Below are 24,590 nucleotides of genomic sequence, written 5' to 3'. Positions count from 1 at the left end.
GATTATATTTGGAGAGGTGGCCTTTGGGAGGTAATCAGGATTAGATGGAGGCATGAGTATGGAACCCTCATGATGGGATTAGCACCCTCATAAGAGATACTAGAGAGCTTGTTTTCTCTCTCTGCCATGTGAGAACATGGCAAGAGGGTGACGGTCTGAAAGCCAGGATTCTCACAGGAATCCAACCATACTGGCACCCTGATCTCAGACTCCCAGCCTCCAGAACTGCAAGAAAATAAATTTCTGTTTTTTAAGCCACCCAGCCTGTGGTATTTTCTTATAGCAGGCCAAGCTGATAAATGTAGGGAGTCCTTCTTAGTGATTCATTTGAATTCTAAGCTATGCTAACTCTGTAGATAAAAAGAGCAGCAATAATGAAAAGGCTATCGAAAAAGAACTTTTACAAGTTCATAAGAGCCTTTATAAATAAATGAGAGTCACTTTAAGTCAACATTTTTTCTGACTATAAAATTAAAACATGCTCATTACAGAAAACTTGAAAAGTCACACAGATAATTATGATGTCCACCCCAATCTCATCACCCAAATATACCCACTATTAACTATTTTATTTACTGCCCATGAAAGTCTTAAGACTATATTATTTCTTTAAAACATAAAGATATCTATTAAAACATTAATCATTAATCTATTAAAACATTAATGTAGATTTCTGCGCTTTACTGAGATAGAAATTTTTCAGCATTTTGCAGATGGTAATTGCAGCTATGAAATTAAAAGATGCTTACTCCTTGGAAGGAAAGTTATGACCAACCTAGATAGTATATTAAAAAGCAGAGACATTACTTTGCCAACAAAGGTCCATCTAGTCAAGGCTATGGTTTTTCCAGTGGTCATGTATGGATGTGAGAGCTGGACTGGGAAGAAAGCTGAGCGCCGAAAAATTAATGCTTTTGAACTGTGGTGTTAGAGAAGACTCTTCAGAGTCCCTTGGACTGCAAGGAGATCCAACCAGTCCATCCTAAAGATCAGTCCTGGGTGATCATTGGAAGGACTGATGCTGAAGCTGAAACTCCAATACTTTGGTCACCTCATGAGAAGAGTTGACTCACTGGAAAAGACCCTGATGCTTGGAGGGATTGGGGGCAGGAGGAGGAGGGGACAACAGAGGATGAGGTGGTTGGATGGCATCACCGACTCGATGGACATGAGTTTGAGTAAACTCTGGGAGTTGGTGATGGACAGGGAGGCCTGGCGTGCTGCAGTTCATGGGGTCGTGAAGAGTCGGACACGACTGAGTGACTGAACTGAACTGAAGTACAATTTTTACAAGAATTTACCTGTAAGTTAAGTGTGAAAGAAACAGTCAACATTCCTGCTTTCTGATATAAAATCTCCTTTGACTTCAGAATCAAGTCTAAACTGACATATTTATATGTATACATATGTGTATACATATTTACATGTATACATATGTATTTATATATAAGTATACACATACATACTTATATAAATATATGTGTGTACTGAAATATACTTTGTAGTCCCGTATTTTACACTTTAATTTCTTGGTAGCATTTGTTAAAATTTCATCTCAATCATGTAGGCAAGGGGAAAAGAAACCTTCAGCTTTCCTCTCAGTCAACTTCTAAGAGTTTAGGTAGCAGTAACCACAACTGCTAACTTCAAAATGGGTTAAAAAGAGCTTTTCACTGGACTTTTAAAAATTACACATTGCTAAAGAAATATAAGAGTGAAGTCACATAGAAACAGAGAAAATCCTCTATAAACATGATCTATACATATCTGAGTCAAAATTTCACCAAATTAGTAAAACACATTTTAAAAATATTTTAACTTTTACTAATTTTCTTAAATTAAGCAGCCTCTTTTTCCTCCCAAACTTTTTCTTTTAGTCACAGATGCCCAAGAATATCAAAAGAAAAAAAAATGAAAGAAAAAAGATGAATGAGAAATGGATATTGTGGAAGTCACTTTAATAAAGATCTATTTTTCTGTCCTTATTGATATTTCTGTTCCTACATGAATGAGTCTATTTCAAGAACTCAAAACCAAAATCACAAGCATGGAGAAAAGGAGATGGAAGGCTAACAGCAAGATCTAAGGAAGAGAAAAGATACAAGATACAAAATACAAACATATTAGATGGTGCGTTGATTCTGCCCAAGAAGATATTCAAAATGCTGAGCCAGAGAAAGACATGAGAAAATATAAGCATGAAAAATTAAGGCAAAGAAAATGACTGCCATGGTCATAGCTGCTCCACTGCTTCAGTTTCAGGAATTCAAAAAGAACAATTTTTTTTTTTTTTAAATCTCTAAAACTAAGATAAATTACTAAAAACATGTATTTAAGGAAGGCAATGGAAGAAAACTATCTCACATGTCCTGGTATGGCTCAATGTGGTACATAAATGTTGCCTTTCAAAACAGAGGGCTTTCCTGATAGCTCAGTTGGTAAAGAATCCGCCTGCAATGCAAGAGACCCTGGTTCAATTCCTGGGTCGGGAAGATCTGCTGGAGAAGGGATAGGCTACCCACTCTAGTATTCTTGGGCTTTCCTTGTGGCTCAGCAGGTAAAGAATCTGCCTGCAATGTGGGAGACATTGGTTCAACCCCTGGTTGGGAAGATCACCTGGAGAAGAGAAAGGCAACCCACTCCAGTATTCTGGCCTGGAGAAGTCCCTGGGATTGCAAAGAGTGGGACATAACTGAGCAACTTTCACTTTCAAAACAGATACAAAATGCACATGCACATGCTCAGTAACTCAAGCACTGGTATACAACGGAGAGAAGAAAACTTAAGTGAAGACATAGGCTGTGGCATCCTCGAAGTGGAATTTTAGAAGGTAGAGCAATATTTTACTCTCAATCACCAAAGAATCTTCATCAGGATATCTTTACATATTATCTATAACTGATATTTTAAAATAATTTATGTAGTGATTTTCAAATACTCATCTAGATTGTGCTTCACAAAGAAGCAAGCTCTCAAAGCAGATAATTCTAGGCCTTCCTTAGAGATGGAGAAAGTGAAATAGAAACAGCTTTTCCTGAAGTTCACAGAAACCAAATGCTCTGTGAAAAGGGGCCTGCAGGGTCAAGTAAGTTTGAGAAATGATTATTGGGGATTCCCAATGCATATCAGCATTAATCATTCTGCAAGGTCCTACAGCAAAGCATTCTATTTACTTTGATTTTTCCAGTGTTATTACTCTAGAAGTCAATTCTTGGGGGGAAAAATAGAACTTTAATGAACACATTAAGCTCAGGGTTATATACTGAAGCAAAGAGTCAAAACAATGATTTGGATTCTTCAAAAGAAAACTTGCCATGATTACCCCCAATTTAAAATAATTGAGGGCTTAAATAAATTCACATCATCATGTCAGCTTCTGTCACTCAAGTCATTTACTGAGAGTCTGCTCTGAGCCCTAAGCAGTGCGAGAACAGGCAGACCCCCATGCTCCCTCAACTTGCCACTCCGTGTCTCAGGAGACATTTTTCAAATAGTCCTGGGATAGGAAAAGCATGAAATTGTTTTGCTTTTATAATATATTTTTGTTAAAGACTGCAGGAATGTGGGGTAGGGGGGGAAGACATTTCTGTGGGGGGGCTAAAAACAACTGAAATGTGTTTGTTTCATTCCCCATGAGTTTAAAAAAAAAAAAAAAGTCTGAATTGACTAGCTCTTTAAGTCATTTCTTTCCACATACTCATAAAATACTTGTAATAATACTTTATTTTATACATACAGACCATAACTCCTACTGAAAGATTCATGCCCAAGACTATTTTATATATATCATCCAACAGATGCAAAATAGTTAGCTGAGGACCAACTCTTTGCAACCCCATGGACTGTAGCCCGCCAGGCTCCTTTGTCCATGGAATTCTCCAGGCCAGAATACTGGAGTGGGTAGCCTTTCCCTTCTCGAGGGGATCTTCCCAACACAGGAATCCAACCCAGGTCTCCCACATTGCAGGCAGATTCTTTACCAGCTGAGCCACCAGGGAAGCCCAAGAATACTGGAGTGGGTAGCCTATCCCTTCTCCAGCAGATCTTCCCGACCCAGGGATCAAACCTGGGTCTCCTGCACTGCAGGCGGATTCTTTACTGTCTGAGCCACCAGGGATGCCCTTCTGATGGGCAAACAGTAAGTCACTGGAAATGAACACTGGGCAATCACCTGCCCAGTGGGCCAGCCTGTAATTCTGGAATCAGCCACGAATACTAGAAAGCACACAAGTGCAGGGACTATAGCAGTGAGGATAAATGTCAGGTGGAAAGACTAAAATAAGTTTATTTCATCTCTGCTTCATTTTATTTATATATATATATGTGTGTGTGTGTGTGTATATATATATATATATAAAATCTTTGGATATATATAATCTTTGGATTTGTCTAGGACATGTCTGCTATAGTTGATAGTAAATTTAGATACAAGAAGTTCTCTCATTCATTCAACAAATGCATACTGAGCATCTACTGGGTACCAGTCACCTTACCAGATGTGTGAGATACCAGATAGATATGAACAAGATACATGGGCACCCCTCCCTCTCTACCATGAAGCACAGTCTGTATTCTTGTTACACAGTGTAGTCTACAGACAATAGCACTGACATCACCTGGGAGCTTTTTATTTTTTTTTTTTTTTTTAGTGTTTGCTTATTTTATTTTTTTTTTTCCCAAGTGATTTTTTTTTTATTATTATTTTTTTTTTCCAGTGGGTTTTGTCATACATTGATATGAATCAGCCATGGATTTACATGTATTCCCAATCCCGATCCCCCCTCCCACCTCCCTCTCCACCCGATTCCTCTGGGTCTTCCCAGTGCACCAGGCCGGAGCACTTGTCTCGTGCATCCCACCTGGGCTGGTGATCTGTTTCACCATAGATAGTATACATGCTGTTCTTTTGAAATATCCCACCCTCACATTCTCCCACAGAGTTCAAAAGTCTGTTCTGTATTTCTGTGTCTCTTTTTCTGTTCTGCATATAGGGTTATCGTTATCACCTTTCTAAATTCCATATACATGTGTCAGTATGCTGTAATGTTCTTTATCTTTCTGGCTTACTTCACTCTGTATAAGGGGCTCCAGCTTCATCCATCTCATTAGGACTGGTTCAAATGAATTCTTTTTAATGGCTGAGTAATATTCCATGGTGTATATGTACCACAGCTTCCTTATCCATTCATCTGCTGATGGGCATCTAGGTTGCTTCCATGTCCTGGCTATTATAAACAGTGCTGCAATGAACATTGGGGTGCACGTGTCTCTTTCAGATCTGGTTTCCTCAGTGTGTATGCCCAGAAGTGGGATTGCTGGGTCATATGGCAGTTCTATGTCCAGTTTTTTAAGAAATCTCCACACTGTTTTCCATAGCGGCTGTACTAGTTTGCATTCCCACCAACAGTGTAAGAGGGTTCCCTTTTCTCCACACCCTCTCCAGCATTTATTGCTTGTAGACTTTTGGATAGCAGCCATCCTGACTGGCGTGTAATGGTACCTCATTGTGGTTTTGATTTGCATTTCTCTAATAATGAGTGATGTTGAGCATCTTTTCATGTGTTTGTTAGCCATCTGTATGTCTTCTTTGGAGAAATGTCTGTTTAGTTCTTTGGCCCATTTTTTGATTGGGTCATTTATTTTTCTGGAATTGAGCTGCAGGAGTTGCTTGTATATTTTTGAGATTAATCCTTTGTCTGTTGCTTCATTTGCTATTATTTTCTCCCAATCTGAGGGCTGTCTTTTCACCTTACTTATAGTTTCCTTTGTAGTGCAAAAGCTTTTAAGTTTCATTAGGTCCCATTTGTTTAGTTTTGCTTTTATTTCCAATATTCTGGGAGGTGGGTCATAGAGGATCTTGCTTTGATTTATGTCGGAGAGTGTTTTGCCTATGTTCTCCTCTAGGAGTTTTATAGTTTCTGGTCTTACATTTAGATCTTTAATCCATTTTGAGTTTATTTTTGTGTATGGTGTTAGAAAGTGTTCTAGTTTCATTCTTTTACAAGTGGTTGACCAGTTTTCCCAGCACCACTTGTTAAAGAGGTTGTCTTTTTTCCATTGTATATCCTTGCCTCCTTTGTCAAAGATAAGGTGTCCATAGGTTCGTGGATTTATCTCTGGGCTTTCTATTCTGTTCCATTGATCTATATTTCTGTCTTTGTGCCAGTACCATACTGTCTTGATGACTGTGGCTTTGTAGTAGAGTCTGAAGTCAGGCAGGTTGATTCCTCCAGTTCCATTCTTCTTTCTCAAGATTACTTTGGCTATTCGAGGTTTTTTGTATTTCCATACAAATTGTGAAATTCTTTGGTCTAGTTCTGTGAAAAATACCGTTGGTAGCTTGATAGGGATTGCATTGAATCTATAGACTGCTTTGGGTAGAATAGCCATTTTGACAATATTAATTCTTCCAATCCATGAACACGGTATGTTTCTCCATCTGTTTGTGTCCTCTTTGATTTCTTTCATCAGTGTTTTATAGTTTTCTATGTATAGGTCCTTTGTTTCTTTAGGTAGATATACTCCTAAGTATTTTATTCTTTTTGTTGCAATGGTGAATGGTATTGTTTCCTTAATTTCTCTGTCTGTTTTTTCATTGTTAGTGTATATTAATGCAAAGGATTTCTGTGTGTTAATTTTATATCCTGCAACTTTACTATATTCATTGATTAGCTCTAGTAATTTTCTGGTAACCTGGGAGCTTTTTAGAAATGCAGAATCTCAGGCCACAGCTCACAACTACTGAATCTGAATCTGCACTTTCATAAGGTCCTCGTGTGACTTGGGTATTTTAAATGACTTTAGGTGTCCAGCATATACAAAGGACAAGACTAATCAATGCAAAAGAGACAAGGACAACTTTACTGGCCAAGTACATTTAGAAAAACATGAAGCTATTCTCAAAAGATACCCAATTTGGCCTAAGTGTACAGCAACTCTAGGAGTAAACTTTCTGGAGCAAATTTGCCAGTAAGGATGCCTTTATTATCCTTTTTGTGTTTGTCAAACATTATGTTCCTCTTAAACACCAAGAAACAGATTTCAATTCCTGTCTAGGAACTGTGAACACTGAAATGGTGAGTGGGTGGAACATCAAAAAAGCAGTATCATTTAGTCACAAAAATTAACAATTATGTTATCGCTGAGTGTCACAATGTGCTTTCCTTTCAAATACAGGAAGAATTACTAGTTTCATTTTAATATCTGGCCAAGAAAGAAAATACAAGGTTTTGTTTGTTTGTTTGTTTTTAAAGAGCATGGAACTCTCTGTGATCATATAACAGTCTATGGACATTAATCAACAAAAATAGGGCCAAATGGTTTAAAGAGAAGATGTGATCTAATGTTCAGGAAACATCCTTACATAATTATATTACACTTTATTTAGAATAAAATTCTAGACTATTCTTACTGGATACCACAGAGGCTCTTGAAGCCTTAACTTTTAAAAATCATCTAGTTGTAGCTGCAAACATAACTGAGCAGTCCTCAGTTATCTGAGTAATGCCCTGCTTTTTGAAGGATTTATTGTGTGGGATTCACTGCGGTTATGTGAGCCCAAGTTAAGTACTCCAGAAAGAAGTAAACTTGGGCCTAAGGCATGTTAGGAGAAAAAACAAAATGTCAAAAACTTCTTCCTGAGCCTTATCAAACTATACAAAGATGATGACCTAGATTAGATGACAAGGGACATGATGTTTTTTTCATGTTATTTTCTTGTTTGTCTGTTTATTCAGATAGTATCTAATTCTTTAGAACAAAATGTACAACCACAGAATCAGGTTGGGCTAGTTCAAAGTAAAAGCAGTTAGGGTGCTTTGATGCTTCTTTTCATGGTCTCACTGGCCTACTTCTGATTCATTCTTCATGAAATCCACGCCCTAGGAATGCCTCCTTCTGCTGTACTGTCTCTGGGCACATTACTAATGACCCTCAGGGAGAAGATGCGTCTCTAGTGGTTCTGGCTGGACACACTGTGACCTCTGAGGTTTTCGTCTCCATGTATTAATTTGTTGTGGAGGTTAACAGACTCGTGTCTAACAAACAGAGCTAAAATAAAACAATCCAACTAACCCTTAGAAAGTCACAAACCTGAATGCAAATCCTGCTTCAGGTTTTTATGCCTTTGTGCAAAACACCGAGCTCCCATGAAATAAGACCACGCTCAAGAGCAGGTTATGAAAATTAAAAGTGATCTGTAATGCATGCAAAGTATCTATCATGAAACGCCCTCAGGAGGATAAAGGGTTGTTGTTATAGGCCAACAACAGTATATTAAGTCCCTATTCACTCCCAGTTCTGAGAGATTCGCATGTAGAAGACAGTACCATCTATTTTCAGTCCACCTTAATGACTATATTCCTAACCTTGCTAACCGTATCCCTAAGGTTGTGATGAGAATAAAACGAGTGACAAGATGCACACCTTCCAGAACAATACCTACCACACAGTAGGTCCTCTATCAAGATCCCCTTCCTTCCTCTTTCTAGCTGTAGCATGTATCTGTTTCTTTTTAACTGTCTGCTCAACTTCTTCCCCTTTTGGGAACTACGTCGCCCCAACTCCCTGGGGTTTTAATGGGGTTTTCCAGTCTGACCCTTGGTGAGAAGCACCACCTCTGGACACTGAATGATCCAGGGGTGAACTCATTAAGCCATCAAGGCCAAGCAGAGTTCTTTGAGGGAAATGACACAAAATCAAGGACCTCTCATTTTCTGAGATTATGAATGACAAGAAAAATATGGGTCTGGGGCTGGTTGATGTCTTCTTTAATACCATGTAGTAAGAATCTGCTTAAATAATGGGGCCCTTATAACATCATTTGAACAGCAAGATACAGCTAATCTGAATCATACACTCTTCATAATATTAAAATACAATAGCAGAGTTTCAGTCACTTGTAACTAGAAAGCATAATATACAAGAAATAGTGTGAAAAATAACACCAAAATATAGTTAGATATAGCCCTGTGTAAGAACACAGAGAAGTCAGAAATTAAATTTTAATTAATGTAAGTTAGAGGAATAAGAGAACAAGTATGGACTATGGAGGGATTCCCAGGTGGCATAGTAGTAAAGAATCCACCCGCCAATGCAGGAGACATGGGTTCATTCCCTGGGTCGGGAAGATCCCCTGGAGTAGGAAATGGCAACCCACTACAATATTCTTGCCAGGAAAATTCCATGGACAGCAGAGTCTGGTGGGCTACAGTCCATGGGGTTGCAAAGAGTTGGACATGACCGAGCATGCACACATGGAGTATGTATCAAGGAGAAGTAAGACAGGACTGTTTAAAAAGTATAGATCACTTTTAGTTGCCTTGGAGTAGGAAATGAAAGAAAGATGGAAATGAATGATAAGCAGTCTTCAGAATCAAGCTAGAGTGTATACTTGAATCTGACTGGGAATTATTTATAAGCTGGTAAAAGGACATAATAAGTTGGCCTTGGAGAAGTTAATAATAAAAACCTCAGTTTTCATTCCAATCCCAAAGAAAGGCAATGACAAAAAATGTTCAAACTAACACACAATTGCACTTATCTCACATGCTAGCAAGGCAATGCTCAAAATTCTCCAAGTGAGGCTAGAGATGGCAAAGGAACCAGAAATAAAATTGTCAACATCCACTGGATCATAGAAAAAGTAAGAGTTCCAGAAAAACATCTACTTCTGCTTTATTCACTTATGACAAAGCCTTTGACTATGTGGATCACAACAAACTATGGAAAATTTTTCAAGAGATGGGAATACCATATGACCTTACCTGTCTCCTGAGAAATCAGTATGCAGATCAAGAACCAACAGTTAGAACTGGACATGAAACAAAACACTGGTTCAAAACTGGGAACCAGTGCATCAAGGTTGTTTACTGTCATCCTGCCTATTTAACTTATATGCAGAGAAAATCATGTGAAATGGCGGGCTGGATGAAGCACAAGCTGGAATCAAGATTGTGGGGAGAATTATCAATAACCTTAGATATACAGATGATACCACCCTTATGGCAGAAAGCAAAAAGAGCCTCTTGATGAAGGTCAAAGAGAGTGAAAAAGCTTACTTAAAACTCAACATTCAAAAAACTAAGATCATGGCATGTAGCCCCATTATTTTATGGCAAATAGATGGAGAAACAATGGAAACAGTGAGAGACTTTATTGTCCTGCACTCCAAAATCACTCCAGATGGTGACTGCAGCCATGAAATTAAGATGCTTGCTCCTTCAAAGAAAAGCTCTGACAAACATAGATAGCATATTAAAAAGCAAAGACATTACTTTGCTGATTATGGTGTGTATAGTCCAAGCTATGGTTTTTACAGGAGTCATGTACGGATGTGAGAGTTGGACTATAAAGAAAGCTGAGTGTTGAAGAATCAAAAACCCGATGTTTTTGAACTGTGGTGCTGGAGAACACTCTCAAGGAGAGAGAGAGGAGATCAAGAGATCTCATCATCTCATCATCTCCCTGCAAGGAGATCCAACCAGTCCATCCTAAAGGAAATCAGTCCTGAATATTCATTGGAAGGACTGATACTGAAGCTGAAGCTCCAATACTTTGGCCACCTAATGTGAAGAACTGACTCACTGGAAAAGACCCTGATGCTGGGCAAGATTGAAAGCAGGAGGAAAAGGGGATGACAGAAGACAAGGTGGTTGGATGGCATCACTGACTCGATGGACATGAGTTTGAGCAAGGTCTGAGTGATGGTGAAGGACAGGGAAGCCTGGTGCACTGCAGTCCATGGGGTTGCAAAGAGTCAAACACAACTAAGTGACTGAACAACAATAAAAGCTAAAATGGAAGTTGAGACAGTAGAGTTGATGTGTCATTTGCCTAGCAGAGAAAGGTTTCTCAGATATAGTTGAGAATCAAGTATAGAAAAACCAGCAGCAGAACTGCCAAAGGAAAGATTGGTTAAAAAAAAAAAAAAGTTATGGAAATCATGGAAAAAGTTGCAGACAATTAGCAAGTGAAGTTTCAAGAAAGAAAGGAGGTCAAACAAAGATTTGAAGACACTAAAGACTAAGAAAAAAATTAGAGTATTACTGGTGACATGAGGGCAGTTTCAATGGAGTTGTGTTATAACTGGAAACTGAATCCCAGTGTTTTAAGTTGGGGTGATTGCGGAGACACTCAACAGCAATACCGCACAGGGCAAGAACCAATCAGAACATCTGCCACCTGGAGCACTGCAACCAGGTCTCGGAGTCCCTGCGGGAGCAGGTGATAACTCTTTCCAGAATTTGCTAGAGTGGGAGGGGTACTCTGAGGGTTTGGGATAACCACAGAAGTATTTCAGTATTTTATAATCATTAAAGCTATACCTATGCCTCTGAGTATCAGCCCTACATACAAAGCTGCTTTAATTAATATTGAACGTTTCTTACATTCCCAACACGTGGAAGGGAGCAACAGTTAATTCAAAACCATATGCATATGTCTGTGCCACAAACTAATACAGAGTCTCTTCAGTACCAACCTGCGGACTGGGTGAATCAGAAACTGGTTCCTTGTTGTTGTTTGTGTCTGTGTTTAATTTGGCCTCCAAGGACATTTCCTTTAAGGATGGGATGACACAAAAATCAGTATTTATTTATAAGTTTCTCAGGTTGGGGGGAAAAAATCGAAAGATTTTCTTTTTATCTATGTTTTCTTTCCCATTTATGTTAAAATATAAATATATTTGGATTATCTGAATATACAGAAAGGAATAGCACAGGACAGAAGCAAACACAGGTTCTCCATTCTGGTATTTAAAAATGAAGTTAACATTAATAACATCAGCTCAAGTATATTATTAACTAAGGCAAGCACTGTGCTAGAAAATTTCATTTAATCTTGCTCATAACCCTATGAAGTAAGTATTTATTTTACCCATTTTATAGGTTATGATACCTACAAAAGGTAATTAACTTGCCTAAGATTTTCTCTTTTGTTGAAATAAGTTTCTGGGCTCAAGAGGGTGCCACATCAACAAACCAAAATACGTTAATTTTCATGTCCCTGTAAATGTTCTACTGGACCAGAAACATAGTATATCCAGTCAGCCAATCCCCAAACACTAAGCCAATTGTATACTTATTTCCTTATTTATTTTTACTTCAAACATGGACTATGAGGTCCTAGCAAATCAGATACTTTCTATTTTTCTCTTTCTTGTTCTTTATTCCTTATCCTAGGAAAGTTTCCTACCTTCCACCCTATTTTGCAGTTCTCCAAATGGAGACTGTCTGCTTCATGATAAGACTTCATGAAGCGTTTCTTTGTATCACCTGAATTTTCATCTCTAATCATTTTTTAAAAACATCTTTCATAAACTAGAATGGTTCCTTCCATAAAACTTCCCTTGACTAGGAGTGAGGAGGCCACACTGGGACCTTGCTGTCCCTGGGATAATTTCAGGAAAGACTGGATTGAGAGACAGTCAACCACCTAGAAGCAAGTCTATTTTGGTTCTTCCACATAGTACTTTTAGCCTTTAAAGATCACAGAGCAAGGTCAAAAGAAAATAATGACGATGCTGGAAAGAGAAGAAAAGGAGGAAGAAGTTTAAGAAACTGCTTCCAGATGACAGGGGTAGCCCCTTGGTGTCTGCAACCTGCCCTCCCAACAATGGATCCATGTCATCTTTCACAAACATCTGAATACAAACAGGGTTGATTTCCCAGAAATTCAGTGAAATACTACTTTGCAAAACTGTGAATGCATCTCAGAGAGTAATAAAAAGATGGACACCTGACACCTCTGTTCTCTTCCAACTCTCTTTGGGAAAAGATCAGGTGAAGAAGTTCTCCTTCTGGCTTTCTAGAACCTGGACTTGCTCTTCCATTTCTTCTAACACTTCCCCGAAGTCCCCAATAGTCCTGCTTTGAGACTTCATTCTAAGGATCTCCAAAACATAGCACAAATCCTCTACATTCAAAATGCTTGTCTCATGGAAAAAGCAACAGGCAGCAGAGGAATTCAGGCCACCCCAAGTCACCAGCGTGGCCTGAGGGATGTGGAAACTGGACCATGCCTTAGGGATGAGGCATGAGATGGCCGGTACACTATCATTACTGAAACTTGAAGGGGGGTTCACTTGAGGCCTGTGGTTGACTTCTCAACTCTGCAGGAGGGGGGCACACGCCAATAAGGAAATTGCAGTCCCTAAATAAACAATAAGCTGGGAACCTGAGCACCAACAAGGGAGAAGGCAGGGGCTGCTGGCCTGGTCAGAGCTGGCCACGAGGGAGCAAACAAAGCAAAGATTTAAACTCTGCAAGAATGCCTTGTCAATTCAGACTCCCCAGGCAGGCCCTTTGAGAGTCCAAATTGCCAGTCACCAATCCTTCAGATTTGGTAGAATTTTTAAAGCAGGACACTTTGTTCAATCCTTTCACTTGCCAAATGAGAATAGTGAGAGCCAGAGGGGACAAGTGACTTGCCAAGGGCCCAACAAAGTCCCGGATCATTTATTATACCACAGGCCTACTGGGAGTTACTGTTTTTTCTCCACTGATTTCTCATTTCAAAGATACTTTTAAAGTCCTTCCACATGTAAACTGTGTGGTATGCAAAGCTAAGACTCTGCCTGAAATAAGCTGGTTAAATTCTTTCTCTCCAGTGGTCCTTGCTCAAAGGTACCTCCTCTTTTTTACAGGTAAAATTCCATTTTCAGACTGAAAAGGACTAGGTGGACAAGCAGAGAATTCCCTGAGTAACTAATGTATGCCAGGATTTTCCCATGCTTTAATCCATTTTAATCCCATCACAACTCTACGAAGCCTGGTATCATGGTTCCATTTCATAGAAGGGAAAGCTGGACTTCAGAGAAAGAGCAAGTGGCAGAACCAGATTCTCAATTTCCATAAATAATACAGCCTTCTCCACTTTGGAGTCTACAGTTCAGCAAAAGAAATCAGAAGAAACTGTTTAAGATTTTTGATAGATGATTTTTCTTTCAACAAACTTATTGCCGTCTTTCCTAAATAATAATTCCTGATCACCCCTATATAATGAATGCACATTATTGAAAACATAAGAATACAGGGGGCAAAAGAAGAAAAAATCCTATATAATCTCCCCTTCTAGAATTAATGACAAGAATGTCTAGAATTAATGGTACATTATTTTCCCCAAACTTTTATTTCACACTAATAAATATAACCTCTTTATTAAAACTACCATAAACCTCAGAAATGCATCTCCTAGTTGGTTATACTATAGCTCATTTTATATTTTAACCTTTGAGTAATCAAAGTTATTGATCCTTTCATTGTATTATCTTCACTTTTTAGCAATAGCTTTATTGATATACAATATATATACCATAAAATTCACTCTTTTAAAGTGTACAATTCAGTACGTTATGTAACCATCACCACCTAATTCCAGAATACTTTCACCACCCCAAACTGCTGTAATTATTAGTAGTCACAACTGCTTCTCCTCTCCCCCTAGCTCCTAATCTACTTTCTATCTCTGGATAGAAACCACTAACCTACTTTCTGTCTATATAGATTTGCCTATATCAGACAGTTCATATATATATATGGAATCATATAAGATGTACCCTTTCATAGCAGGCTTCTTTCATTTAGCATAATGTTTTCAAGGTTCATCAATGTTTTAGCATGTATCAGTCTTTCATTTCTTTTTCATTGCTGAATAACATTTCACTACAGCTAAGCCACATTTTGTTTATTCATACAAGATAAGGAACATCTGGCTTGTTTCAGACTTTCGACTATTACCAATAATGGTAATATGAACACATAAGGGTAGGTTTTTGTGTGTACACATTTTCAGTTTGGTTGGGTATGTATGATGGCTATGTTTAACATTTTGAAGAACTGCCAAATAGTTTTCTAAAAGGGACAGAACCATTTTACATCCCTATCATCAACATATGAGGATCTGGCATTTCCACATCTCCTCAACAATTTTTGTCTTTTTATCTTAGCCATCCTGGGGGCAGGGGATAAGTTGTATCTAACTGCAATTTAGATTTGCATTTCCCTTATGACAATTCACATTGGACATCTTCTCATGTCCTTATTGGCCATTTGTATGTTCTCATTGAAGAAATGCTTATTCAAATCCTTTACCCAATTTTTAATAGCATTTTTTGTTTTTACTGTTCACTTTTTCTTCATTTTTCAATGACTTTTTTAACTAAGGTACACTATTCATAGGAAAGTAGCCAAAACATAGGTTTTCAGAATGAATTATGATAAAGCGAACACACCTGGTTACATACAAATCATATCATGAAACAGAATATTACTTCTACTCCAAAAGCTTTGTTCAAGCCCTCGCCCATCCTCCACACCCTTCTTCTTCCTCCAGATTAACCACTATGCAGACATCTAACACCATTGATTACTTTTGCCTATTTTGGGAACACAAATAAACAGAATCAAACTGTGTGTGTTCTTTTGTGTCTGGCTTCTTTCCACACTGTTTTGGGGGTATTCAATGATGTTGTTACATGAAGCAATAGCTTGGTCCTTCTCTTGCCAAATATCATTTCATTGTATGAATATTTCACTATTTATTCATCCACTGCACTATTGAGAGCTATTTGATTTGTTTCAAATTTTTTGTTATTCCACATGTAATTATGTTTTGTATGATCTACTAAAATTAGGTCTTGTTCACCATTGTTAGATTTGTTCTTAGATATTTTGAGTTTTTTAATACCATCCTATATTATATTGTTTCTTAAATTTCATTTCATAATTGTGACTGGTATGTAGATGACTCATGTTTATATAGTGACCAGCTGTTTAAGTTCATTTATTAATCTAGTAGTCTATATATGGATTCACATTTTTTACACGCAAACTTATGGTGCCTGTGAATAAAAGGGTTTTATTTCTTCCTTTACAATTCTTATACCCAGGATATCAAGAATATTGTTGAGGAAAAGTGATAGTAATAAGCATTCTTGTCTTGTTCCTTATATCATAAAGAACACTTTAAATATTTTACCATTGACACTTAAATATACTTACCATTGATACAAGTACCAATGATACATGCTCAAGTTTTTCTTATAGCTATCTCTTATCAGATTAGAAAATCTCCTTCTAAGTTTGATAAAAGCTTTTTTTTTTTCAGCATGAATGAATGTTACATTTACCAAATGCTTTCTCCACATTCACTGAAATTATATTAATTTTTCTCCTTTATCCTGCTAATGTAAAGAACATTGATTGATACACAAATACTAGCCCAACCTTGCCTTCCTGAAGTACAACTTGGTCATTTCCACAGGGTTTAGTTCACTAGGATATTTTGCACTGGTGTTTATGAGACAGACTGCCTATAATTTTCCTGTCTTGCAATGGCTTTGTTGGGTATTGATATCAAGATTATGCTGGCCTCATAAACTGGGAAGTTTTCACTTGTTTTCTATTTTCTGATATAGTTTCTGTATGGTTGATACAGTTTTTTCATCAAATGTCTAGTAAAAATTCATTGAAGAAGCCATCTACAACTACAGGGTTTTTTGTTTGGTTTGTTTTTTAGATATTTTCTGATGGAAAGATTTCAAACCATAGAAACATTTTTGTTTTTAATATATAGCCCTACCCAGATATTCTATTTCTCATGCAGTCTTAATAAGTTGTATTTTTAAAAGAATTAACCTAAAATTTCAACTTTATTTTCAAAATGTTGTTAATTACATTCTCTCATATTTCTAACTCAGTAAGATTGATAGTGATGCCACTTTTTAATTTTCATATTGTTTATTTGTCTGTCTCTTTTCCTCAGTGATTCTGACCAGGACACCTGTTAATCTCCTCAAAGAATCCATGTTTAGCTTCTGAGTTCCTCTCTTGTATGTGTTTAAAAGATGCTTGCTCCTTGGAAGAAAAGTTATGACCAACCTAGACAGCTTATTAAAAAGTAGAGACATTACTTTGCCAACAAAGGTCTGTCTAGTCAAAACTATGGTTTTTCCAGTAGTCATGTGTGGATGTGAGAGTTGGACTATAAAGAAAGCTGAGCATCGAAGAATTGATGCTTTTGAATTGTGGTATTGGAGAAGACTGGAGAGTTCCTTGGACTGCAAGGAGATTCAACCAATCCATCCTAAAGGAGATCAGTCCTGAATATTCATTGGAAGGATTGATGCTGAAGCTGAAACTCCAATACTTTGGCTACCTGATGCGAAGAACTGACTCATTTGGAAAGACCCTGATGCTAGGAAAGATTGAAGGCGGGAGAAGGGGATGACAGAGGATGAGATGATTGGATGGCATCACCAACTCAATGGACATTAATTTGAGCAAGCTCTGGGAGCTGGTGATGGACAGGGAGGCCTGGCGTGCTATAGTCCATGGGGTCGCGAAGAGTTGGACACGACTGAGCAACTGAACTAAACTTGTATGTGTTTGGTTTCTATTTCATTAATTTCAGCTTTTTTCTCTATTATTTTTTTCTCCCACTTTCTTATGGTTTCATTTGATCTTCTATTGCTTTTTAAAGTCTTCTCTCAACCAAACTGAATGATTTGTTCTTCTCCAGATATGTCTCATAATTTCCAACCTCCTTGTCTTTGCTGATTTGGTTTCTACTGTTTATAAAGAATCCCTCTACCCTCTATCAAAATCATGTCATTTTTTTCAAGGCTCTTCTCAAATGCGATCTTCTCCATAAAACATTCCCTGTCCCTTTCTTATTTAATATCCTCTGAGCTTTTGCAGCCCATTTTGCTCTTCTTAGGTCACTATTTAGATCCTGGCTTGTATAAAAGCCCTATTCCTTCCATTAGCCCCTTAAAGACTGAGCACTCACTTTTTGTGAAAGGCCCACCACGGTGCTGTGCACAAAAAAGCTGCTTGGTAAGCAGTGGTATTTGTAATTCAACTTCATGAGTTATATTCACACAAAATAAACCTGTTTATAGCAGGAATTATAAATTAGTGGCTCAAACGTTTAGAGTTAAACACATATAAGAAGAGTTTGAGCAAAAAAAGTTACATTAAAAAAAAAAAACCTTCCCTGCTTCTAAATGACAACCATATATCATCCAGAGCTAACATTTAACTTGACATTTTGCTTTTTCTGGCTATCACTTAAAACCCACATTTTTTCCCCTTATTTAAGGAAAATAGTTAAATGGGACAAGGCTTTTTTTTAAAGCTGAAAGATGAGAAGATGAAGAAATTTCTCAAGAAAAAATAAGCTAAAGGATAATTTCTTATATTGTAAGTGGATAGTGCACATCAAAAACACAGGGCTTTACAAGTTTAAGTGAGTTACGCTCCAGGTTGCTATAAAGGCTTCAGGGCAACACTTAAAATCCAGGAAAGAAAAAAAACACAGGGTATATGTTGGCTGTAGGGTACATATTTTGGAGGCCCATTTGCAGGGCTGATAACATATTCATGTAAAAAGGATGAATCTTACTTACAGCACAAAGTACAATATTGCAGCTTACAAAAAATATCAAATAGACCTCGTGAGCTCTCATGAGCTGCCTCAACCTATTCTAAGATGCAAAACTCAGTGCATAATTTCCAAAGCATAGAAAGAAAAACCAGCTGAACTTAGGAATCGTCTTCAGTAAAAGCAGACTGTAAGAGGAAGGAGTTTAAGAACTTCAGAGAAGAAACTTGTGTTCATCTCTCAGCTGCCAACCTACCTGCTGCAGGACCTTGGGCAGGCTGCTCATTTTCTCTAAAACATGGCTTTTTCATCTGTGAAATTTGGCTACTCATGCCTACTCATGGGTTATTACATGTCAGATGCCTCATACCTAGTTCTCCATGTGTGGTTAGTGGTGTTTCAGCTGTAGATGTCACTGGTGATATAGGTAGTTGTTTTTTGTTTTGTTTTTTTTCCTTGCTGTTAATACTTCTTAGTAGCCACAAAAAGATCCATGGCCTGTTTTTAAGGCCTAAGATCCATCATAATGCCTTGACTAGAAAAACGAATTGACACAAATTTGCAATGAACACATAATCTTGGGAGAAAAAATAAATCTGACTGCCACGTTTTGACTCATATAAAATAACAGTTCAAAAGATGAGCAACATAAACCTAGGTAGGCCCTCGAGCCAAAGAAAACATTTCAGCCACTTCATGGTATTCCTGACTAGATCCCAGGACTCAAATTACATTCACAGTGGGAAGTGGGATGCATTCAATGGCCAAGGTTTGAAATTGAAATCTTTCCCTTCCTAATTATGTGATGCTGGGAAAAGTTATCAGGTAGTTTTTGCCTTCCCATGCTCCAGTGTATCCTTCCACGCCTGGTGAAACTGAACTGCTTGAATTTGATCAAACACCAAGCTATCTCTTAACGGAAAATTAGCTCAACTACAGGTCAGTCAACCCCATGCAGAATAACAGCAGACATCTGCCTGAACACAAAGACAAGGCTTGGTTTGTGGATTTAAAATCAAAAGATCAACCTCACCATTAGAGGTAGCACTTGAACACAAAGTCATATTCTTTCACCAGTAGCACATCTATGAGGCAGCAACTTGGTCAAGCTCAGTCTTGAACTGCTTACTACTCAGTTTCCACAGAAAAGCTTAGTGGGGATAAATGTAACACAAGAAGAACCACTCATGACACAAAAAGTGCCACAGCTGATTATGTGACAAGAAACCTAAATAACCACAATTCTCACTTCAGTTGCCACAGAAATATTGTCATATATTCACATTACGCCCCTAGCTTCTTAATCCACTTTAGCTAACAAGTTCACCAGACCAAGTATATTATCTGCAACTCTTACCAAAATCCATATATCACTCATATATCCCATCTGATAAACTGCACTGAATTTAGCGCGAACAAAGTTTTTCTTGATGAATGCCATTTAATTTATTAAACTAATGGAATTTAGAGAATTTCAAGTTTTTTCTTACAGCCTGAGTTGTTAAATTTGGAGTGAAATTTTACATTCCATCTCAGTAATTGTTCTTATTCTAGGGTTAGTGGTTTTTCCTTTTTTTTTTTTTCTTATTTTTTGCATTTTTTAAAAACACAACCTTCTCCCTATCCCTTCCATCTGTGATTGCTGGAGATGCTGCAGCCACTTTGCTCAGACAAGCATAAAGGGACTGTTTGAAAACAGACTTACATGAAGAAAGCTAAATTGAGAGATTGAATGAGAGAAAATGCAATCTGTTAGCATCTTTGAGCCCCAAGAGCAAACTATTCCTGAACAATATCTTGTTTTTCCCAGTTACATGAGTCAATACATTTCCTTTAGGCTTTAGCCATTTTAAATTAGATTTTCATTCACTTAGAAGTTTTAACTAACAAAGAAAAAAACAGAGATTATGTGACAAGTACTGTCACTACCATAATTCATTTTCATTTAAAAAAAAAAAACACTAGATACAGATTTATGAATGAACCCAAGAAAGTGAAACTTTTGAACATCATGTTTATGACATGTCAAATTTATAACAGAAGTAGGTTAAAACACATTCTTTTCAAGGAATTAAAAGAAAAGGTGGGGGGGACATCATTTAACTACGTTTTTAATTGACAGTTCTCCATAAGAGCAGGAAAGGGAAGTTTAGTAAAGAATCTTTGGTCACAAAAGCAAGAAAAGGAGGAGCACTGCAACATCTACAGGAAAACTAATTTTTCTGAAAGACACAATGTTCTAAGTGCAAACCTGGAACATACCTGCCAGACCAAATCAGGATCAAAATTAAAACTCGGAGCTTCCTGCAAGAAGATAAATCACAAATAACTCCATTTACTGTGCTTCCTTTCATATTTATTCAGGTGACTTTGGCCCCCCCGACTGAGCTGGCTGACAGTGGGTGTGATGGCTGCAAGAGAGCGGCCCCCACTTCGGTGTATGCAGACGGCCCTCCCCCACGGAGACGTATTTTCACAACTCTAAAAGCCCAGAGATGTACATAGACATCTACTAGAACTACCAGACTGTGACTCTAAAAGAACTCTAATTGGGGCAAGATTTCACAGATTTTCATAACAACTTTCTGAGTTGATGCAAGGTATATTTTTGGAGAAGATGAGGACTCATAATTTCACCCTCAGTTTCTTTAAGAAGTAAGAGAAAAGTAGGGGTAGCTTCTAAATTCATGTCACCTCCCCGAAACTAAATATCCAACTGACTCCAGGAAAGCTCCTTTTAACTTCAGATTTTGCCAAGGTAGTATATGACACCTTTATCCAAAGGTGTTAAAAATAAAATACAACCATGTCTCAAGTTACACCTATTAGTTTTAAGGGTTAGTTCTATTTGGTAGTCAACCCTAATGCTTATAAAATATGGGTTTCCAATATTCCCTCCCATTTCACAGGAACATAATATACAAAATCAGAAGAGACCACAGCCTTCATCACAACCTTACACACATGACTGAGGAGATGACCTTCTACCAGCTGCCCCCATAACTCAATTTATGCACACTGAGTATAGATGCTAATGGGACCCAGACTTGTACACTGACAAAACAGAAGGCAGTGCTTTGTGAATTAACAGGCATCCAAAGACAACAGAAGAACTCCAGGCTCAGTTCCCTGACAGTATATTGATTATCAATTGTCCTGAAAATGTGTTCTTTTACCAATCAGCATCACTGGCATCCATTTAAATAAAAACAAAACTCCAGACTCAATTTACTGATAACATATGGAGTGAACTTGCCCTAATAATCATATTTTATAATTTAAAACATATTTTATATGGCCTTCTTATGTAGATAGCCCAAAGGTGTGTTTTTAATTAACTATTAAATAGAAATAACTATTACTATTTTTTGTTTTCTAATAAAACATATGATGCTAAAAAGAGTAAGCTACAAGCAGACTTTACACTTAAAATCACAAAAAAGCACTAACAGTCTTTGTACAGAGACATTTAACAGGAAAATGACCACTACTCTGAGAGAGATTCCACTCCTGGTTTCTCCGAAGAGTTTTGAAACACAATCTTTCCTTAAAAAAAAAAAAAAAAAAAAAAAAAGGAATGCTTTGGAAATAGTTTTATATACATCCTCTTCTATTATTAATTGTGTTGGAACTGGGGAGGTAGGTATGGAGGTAGGTAGAAAGGGGACTGAATGACTCTTCACAGAAACTGAAATAAAATCTTTTGTCTTGTCTTTTTCCTTTTCTATTCTTTTTTGTTTTGTTTTGTTTTAAGCCTTAGCCAAGTTTCAAGTTTGGTTCCAGTGTGAAGTGAGGAAGAAATCTCTGTTACAAGATCCTACACTCCCCTAGAAGTGTAGAATAGGAAGCTTACTTACAAAATAAGTCAAAATTATGCAAATCCAAAAAGAATCGATGAGCCAAGATTAGCAATTATTTTTTAACCTTACTGGCATTTGATCCCTTTGATAATATTTTTCAAATCAATTTGCTGCAAATGTATTTATAAGTACCATGAATCATGTAACCTCATTCAGTAGACATAAAGTCTTAAAGTAAATGTTCTACGTTATTTCAAAAAAAAAAAAAAAAAAAATCCACTTGGATGAAGACATTGTCATTGACTAGGGAAAAAAAAAAAACAAAACTCAAGTTAGACTTGTAATGCCAGGAACTCAGTAGCTTGTATTAGTTTCCTCCCGCCCAGACTTGGGAATTTTTTGGCAGACATTTCAAAATAATGTGTTCCGAGACAGAAAAATCATTACCCTATCAGCAAGCTTTAGAATTCTTTTGTAGAAAGATGGTGACCAGCAAACTCTCGAATGTTATACTTAGGCATGAAATATCGAAATTGCAAACATCATCATTATGAATTTTTTTCTTCATGGAACTAAAAATCAATAATTATTTATTCTTACAAGAAATACTCTACTATTTGCTTCCTTTTGGCAAAAACTGAAAGTAAAAGACTTCAAATCTTTATAAACTGACAGAGCAACTGGGTTTCATAGATTGGTTTCTCAATGGCTCAGTCATCATTATATACTACATTATTCTTTAAATGTCCTAAATCCATCCAGGAGGATCTTTGCTTCTTTTAAATATCTCTATGCTTCCCCAGTTAAATAGAGTACTTTGTGTTTAATAAATTATTATTAATTTCAGACTGAGTAGAAAATACTGAAGTCATAAGAAAGTTATTCTTGGAAAAGTAAATTTTGCTGATAGCATAATTTTAATTATTTAACACCTCCACTGCACAAAAAACAACTTATCTTTGCCAAATCTTAGTTTCTCAAGGTGTCTTTTCATTGTCATGTGAATGGAAAGTAGAAAAAAGAATTATTCTAGCTTTAGAAATTTACTTTTAAAGCACACACAAAACCTCCCTTAGGGTTGAAAGCACTGGCTATGCTTTGGAAATGAAGCCAGCTCCTTTCTGCCAAAGGATACTTGAGCCCCTTTATTCTTTTGCCCAGAAAAAGCATCCTCATTAAAGGGCCAATAAATTAAATATACCCAAGAAGGCAAAAAAGAAAAAAGAAATCCAGAAGAAAAAGCACCCATCAGGGTGCCTAAGGAAAAACACAACCGTACATTTCATGTGTTTCTGTTAGTCACCATCAAGTTTAGAACAAACTCCAGGGAAACAGCTGTTTTTGAAAAATGTGAATAGCTCCTACCTTCATTTCAATGACAGTCTGGAGAGCCTTCGTCTTGGCTGGCTCCGGCTGAAGTTGGCTTCTTCGGTGTAATTCCTGGGGAGGAACACGATAGAAATAAGCTTGACGGTTCATCCTTCCGTTACACCATGACTTTTGCACAGGTACCACTCAGCCCACCCGGTCCAGGCTCGCAGTGTACAGACACAAACAAGCCACAGGTGCCTCTTCCCCCACCCTCGTTAGCATCCCTGCTGCCTGGAGCATGCGATCCGGTGAAAAGCTCCTGGCACATGCGCTATTTCTGAAACTTCCATCAATAATTAATGTCAACTGTGACAAAGCCAGCAAGTAATCATAATCCAAATACTGTTCAACACTGGGGCTGTTGCCCAGCCATCAAATCATAATTTACTAAATTACATTACTCTGTGCTCCCAATACAAACACAGCAAGGAAACAGAGGAAAGAAAATGACTAACGTGGTTGCAAATCTGCTGCACGCATGGTATTTTGCTACTGAAGTAGGTTTGAAATGAGCAATTTAAAACATTTTCAGTACAACTGTGACACTTTTTGCAGTGAATTGGTCTGATGAAACCCTGTGAATCTCTTGCTTCCTAATTTACAGTTTCAGTCCTTGTTCAAAACCACATCTGTGCGTGAAATGTTTGTGCATTCATGATGCCAAGAAATTAAAACTGGAATTAATATCAACAGTGATAGAAGGGAGAAAAAATGGTTAAAGCCAGATATAGACTCAAGAAATTCTTTATAGATAAAAAGCAAAAAAATGTAATTACAATTTTAATCTTCAAGGCTTACTTTTTGTATGTCTCCAAAAAAAAAGTCTATCAAGACTGAAAGATAGCCTTGGCAGAAGAGAAGAGATAAAGTTGTTCAGTTAATACTTTATTTTTCTTAATTATAATTATCAACAGTTTTATGAAAGTAGCCAATGACAGGAATAAACAAAAATGCTTACACATGTCAAAATTGCTGGTACAGCTACTCACCTATGGAATAATTCCATTAAGACTTATTTGAATTATAAGTCACCTATGG

At 37.3% G+C, this 24,590-nt stretch overlaps 1 protein-coding gene across 1 annotated transcript in view; it reads right to left on the bottom strand.

Moving 5' to 3' along the window:
* ERC2 (ELKS/RAB6-interacting/CAST family member 2) overlaps window positions 1–24,590 on the bottom strand; it is a 988,080-nt gene that overhangs the window by 678,155 nt on the left and 285,335 nt on the right. Inside the window, exon 4 of the mRNA XM_061129191.1 lies at window positions 23,547–23,621. Coding sequence (XP_060985174.1) covers window positions 23,547–23,621 — 75 coding nt within the window. The remainder of the gene's footprint in view (window positions 1–23,546; window positions 23,622–24,590) is intronic.

This window comes from Dama dama, chromosome 24 (genome assembly GCF_033118175.1).
Source record: "Dama dama isolate Ldn47 chromosome 24, ASM3311817v1, whole genome shotgun sequence".
NCBI lineage: Eukaryota > Metazoa > Chordata > Mammalia > Artiodactyla > Cervidae > Dama > Dama dama.
Note: the sequence above shows the minus strand (reverse complement) of the source record. Positions and strands in the feature narration are given on the sequence as shown.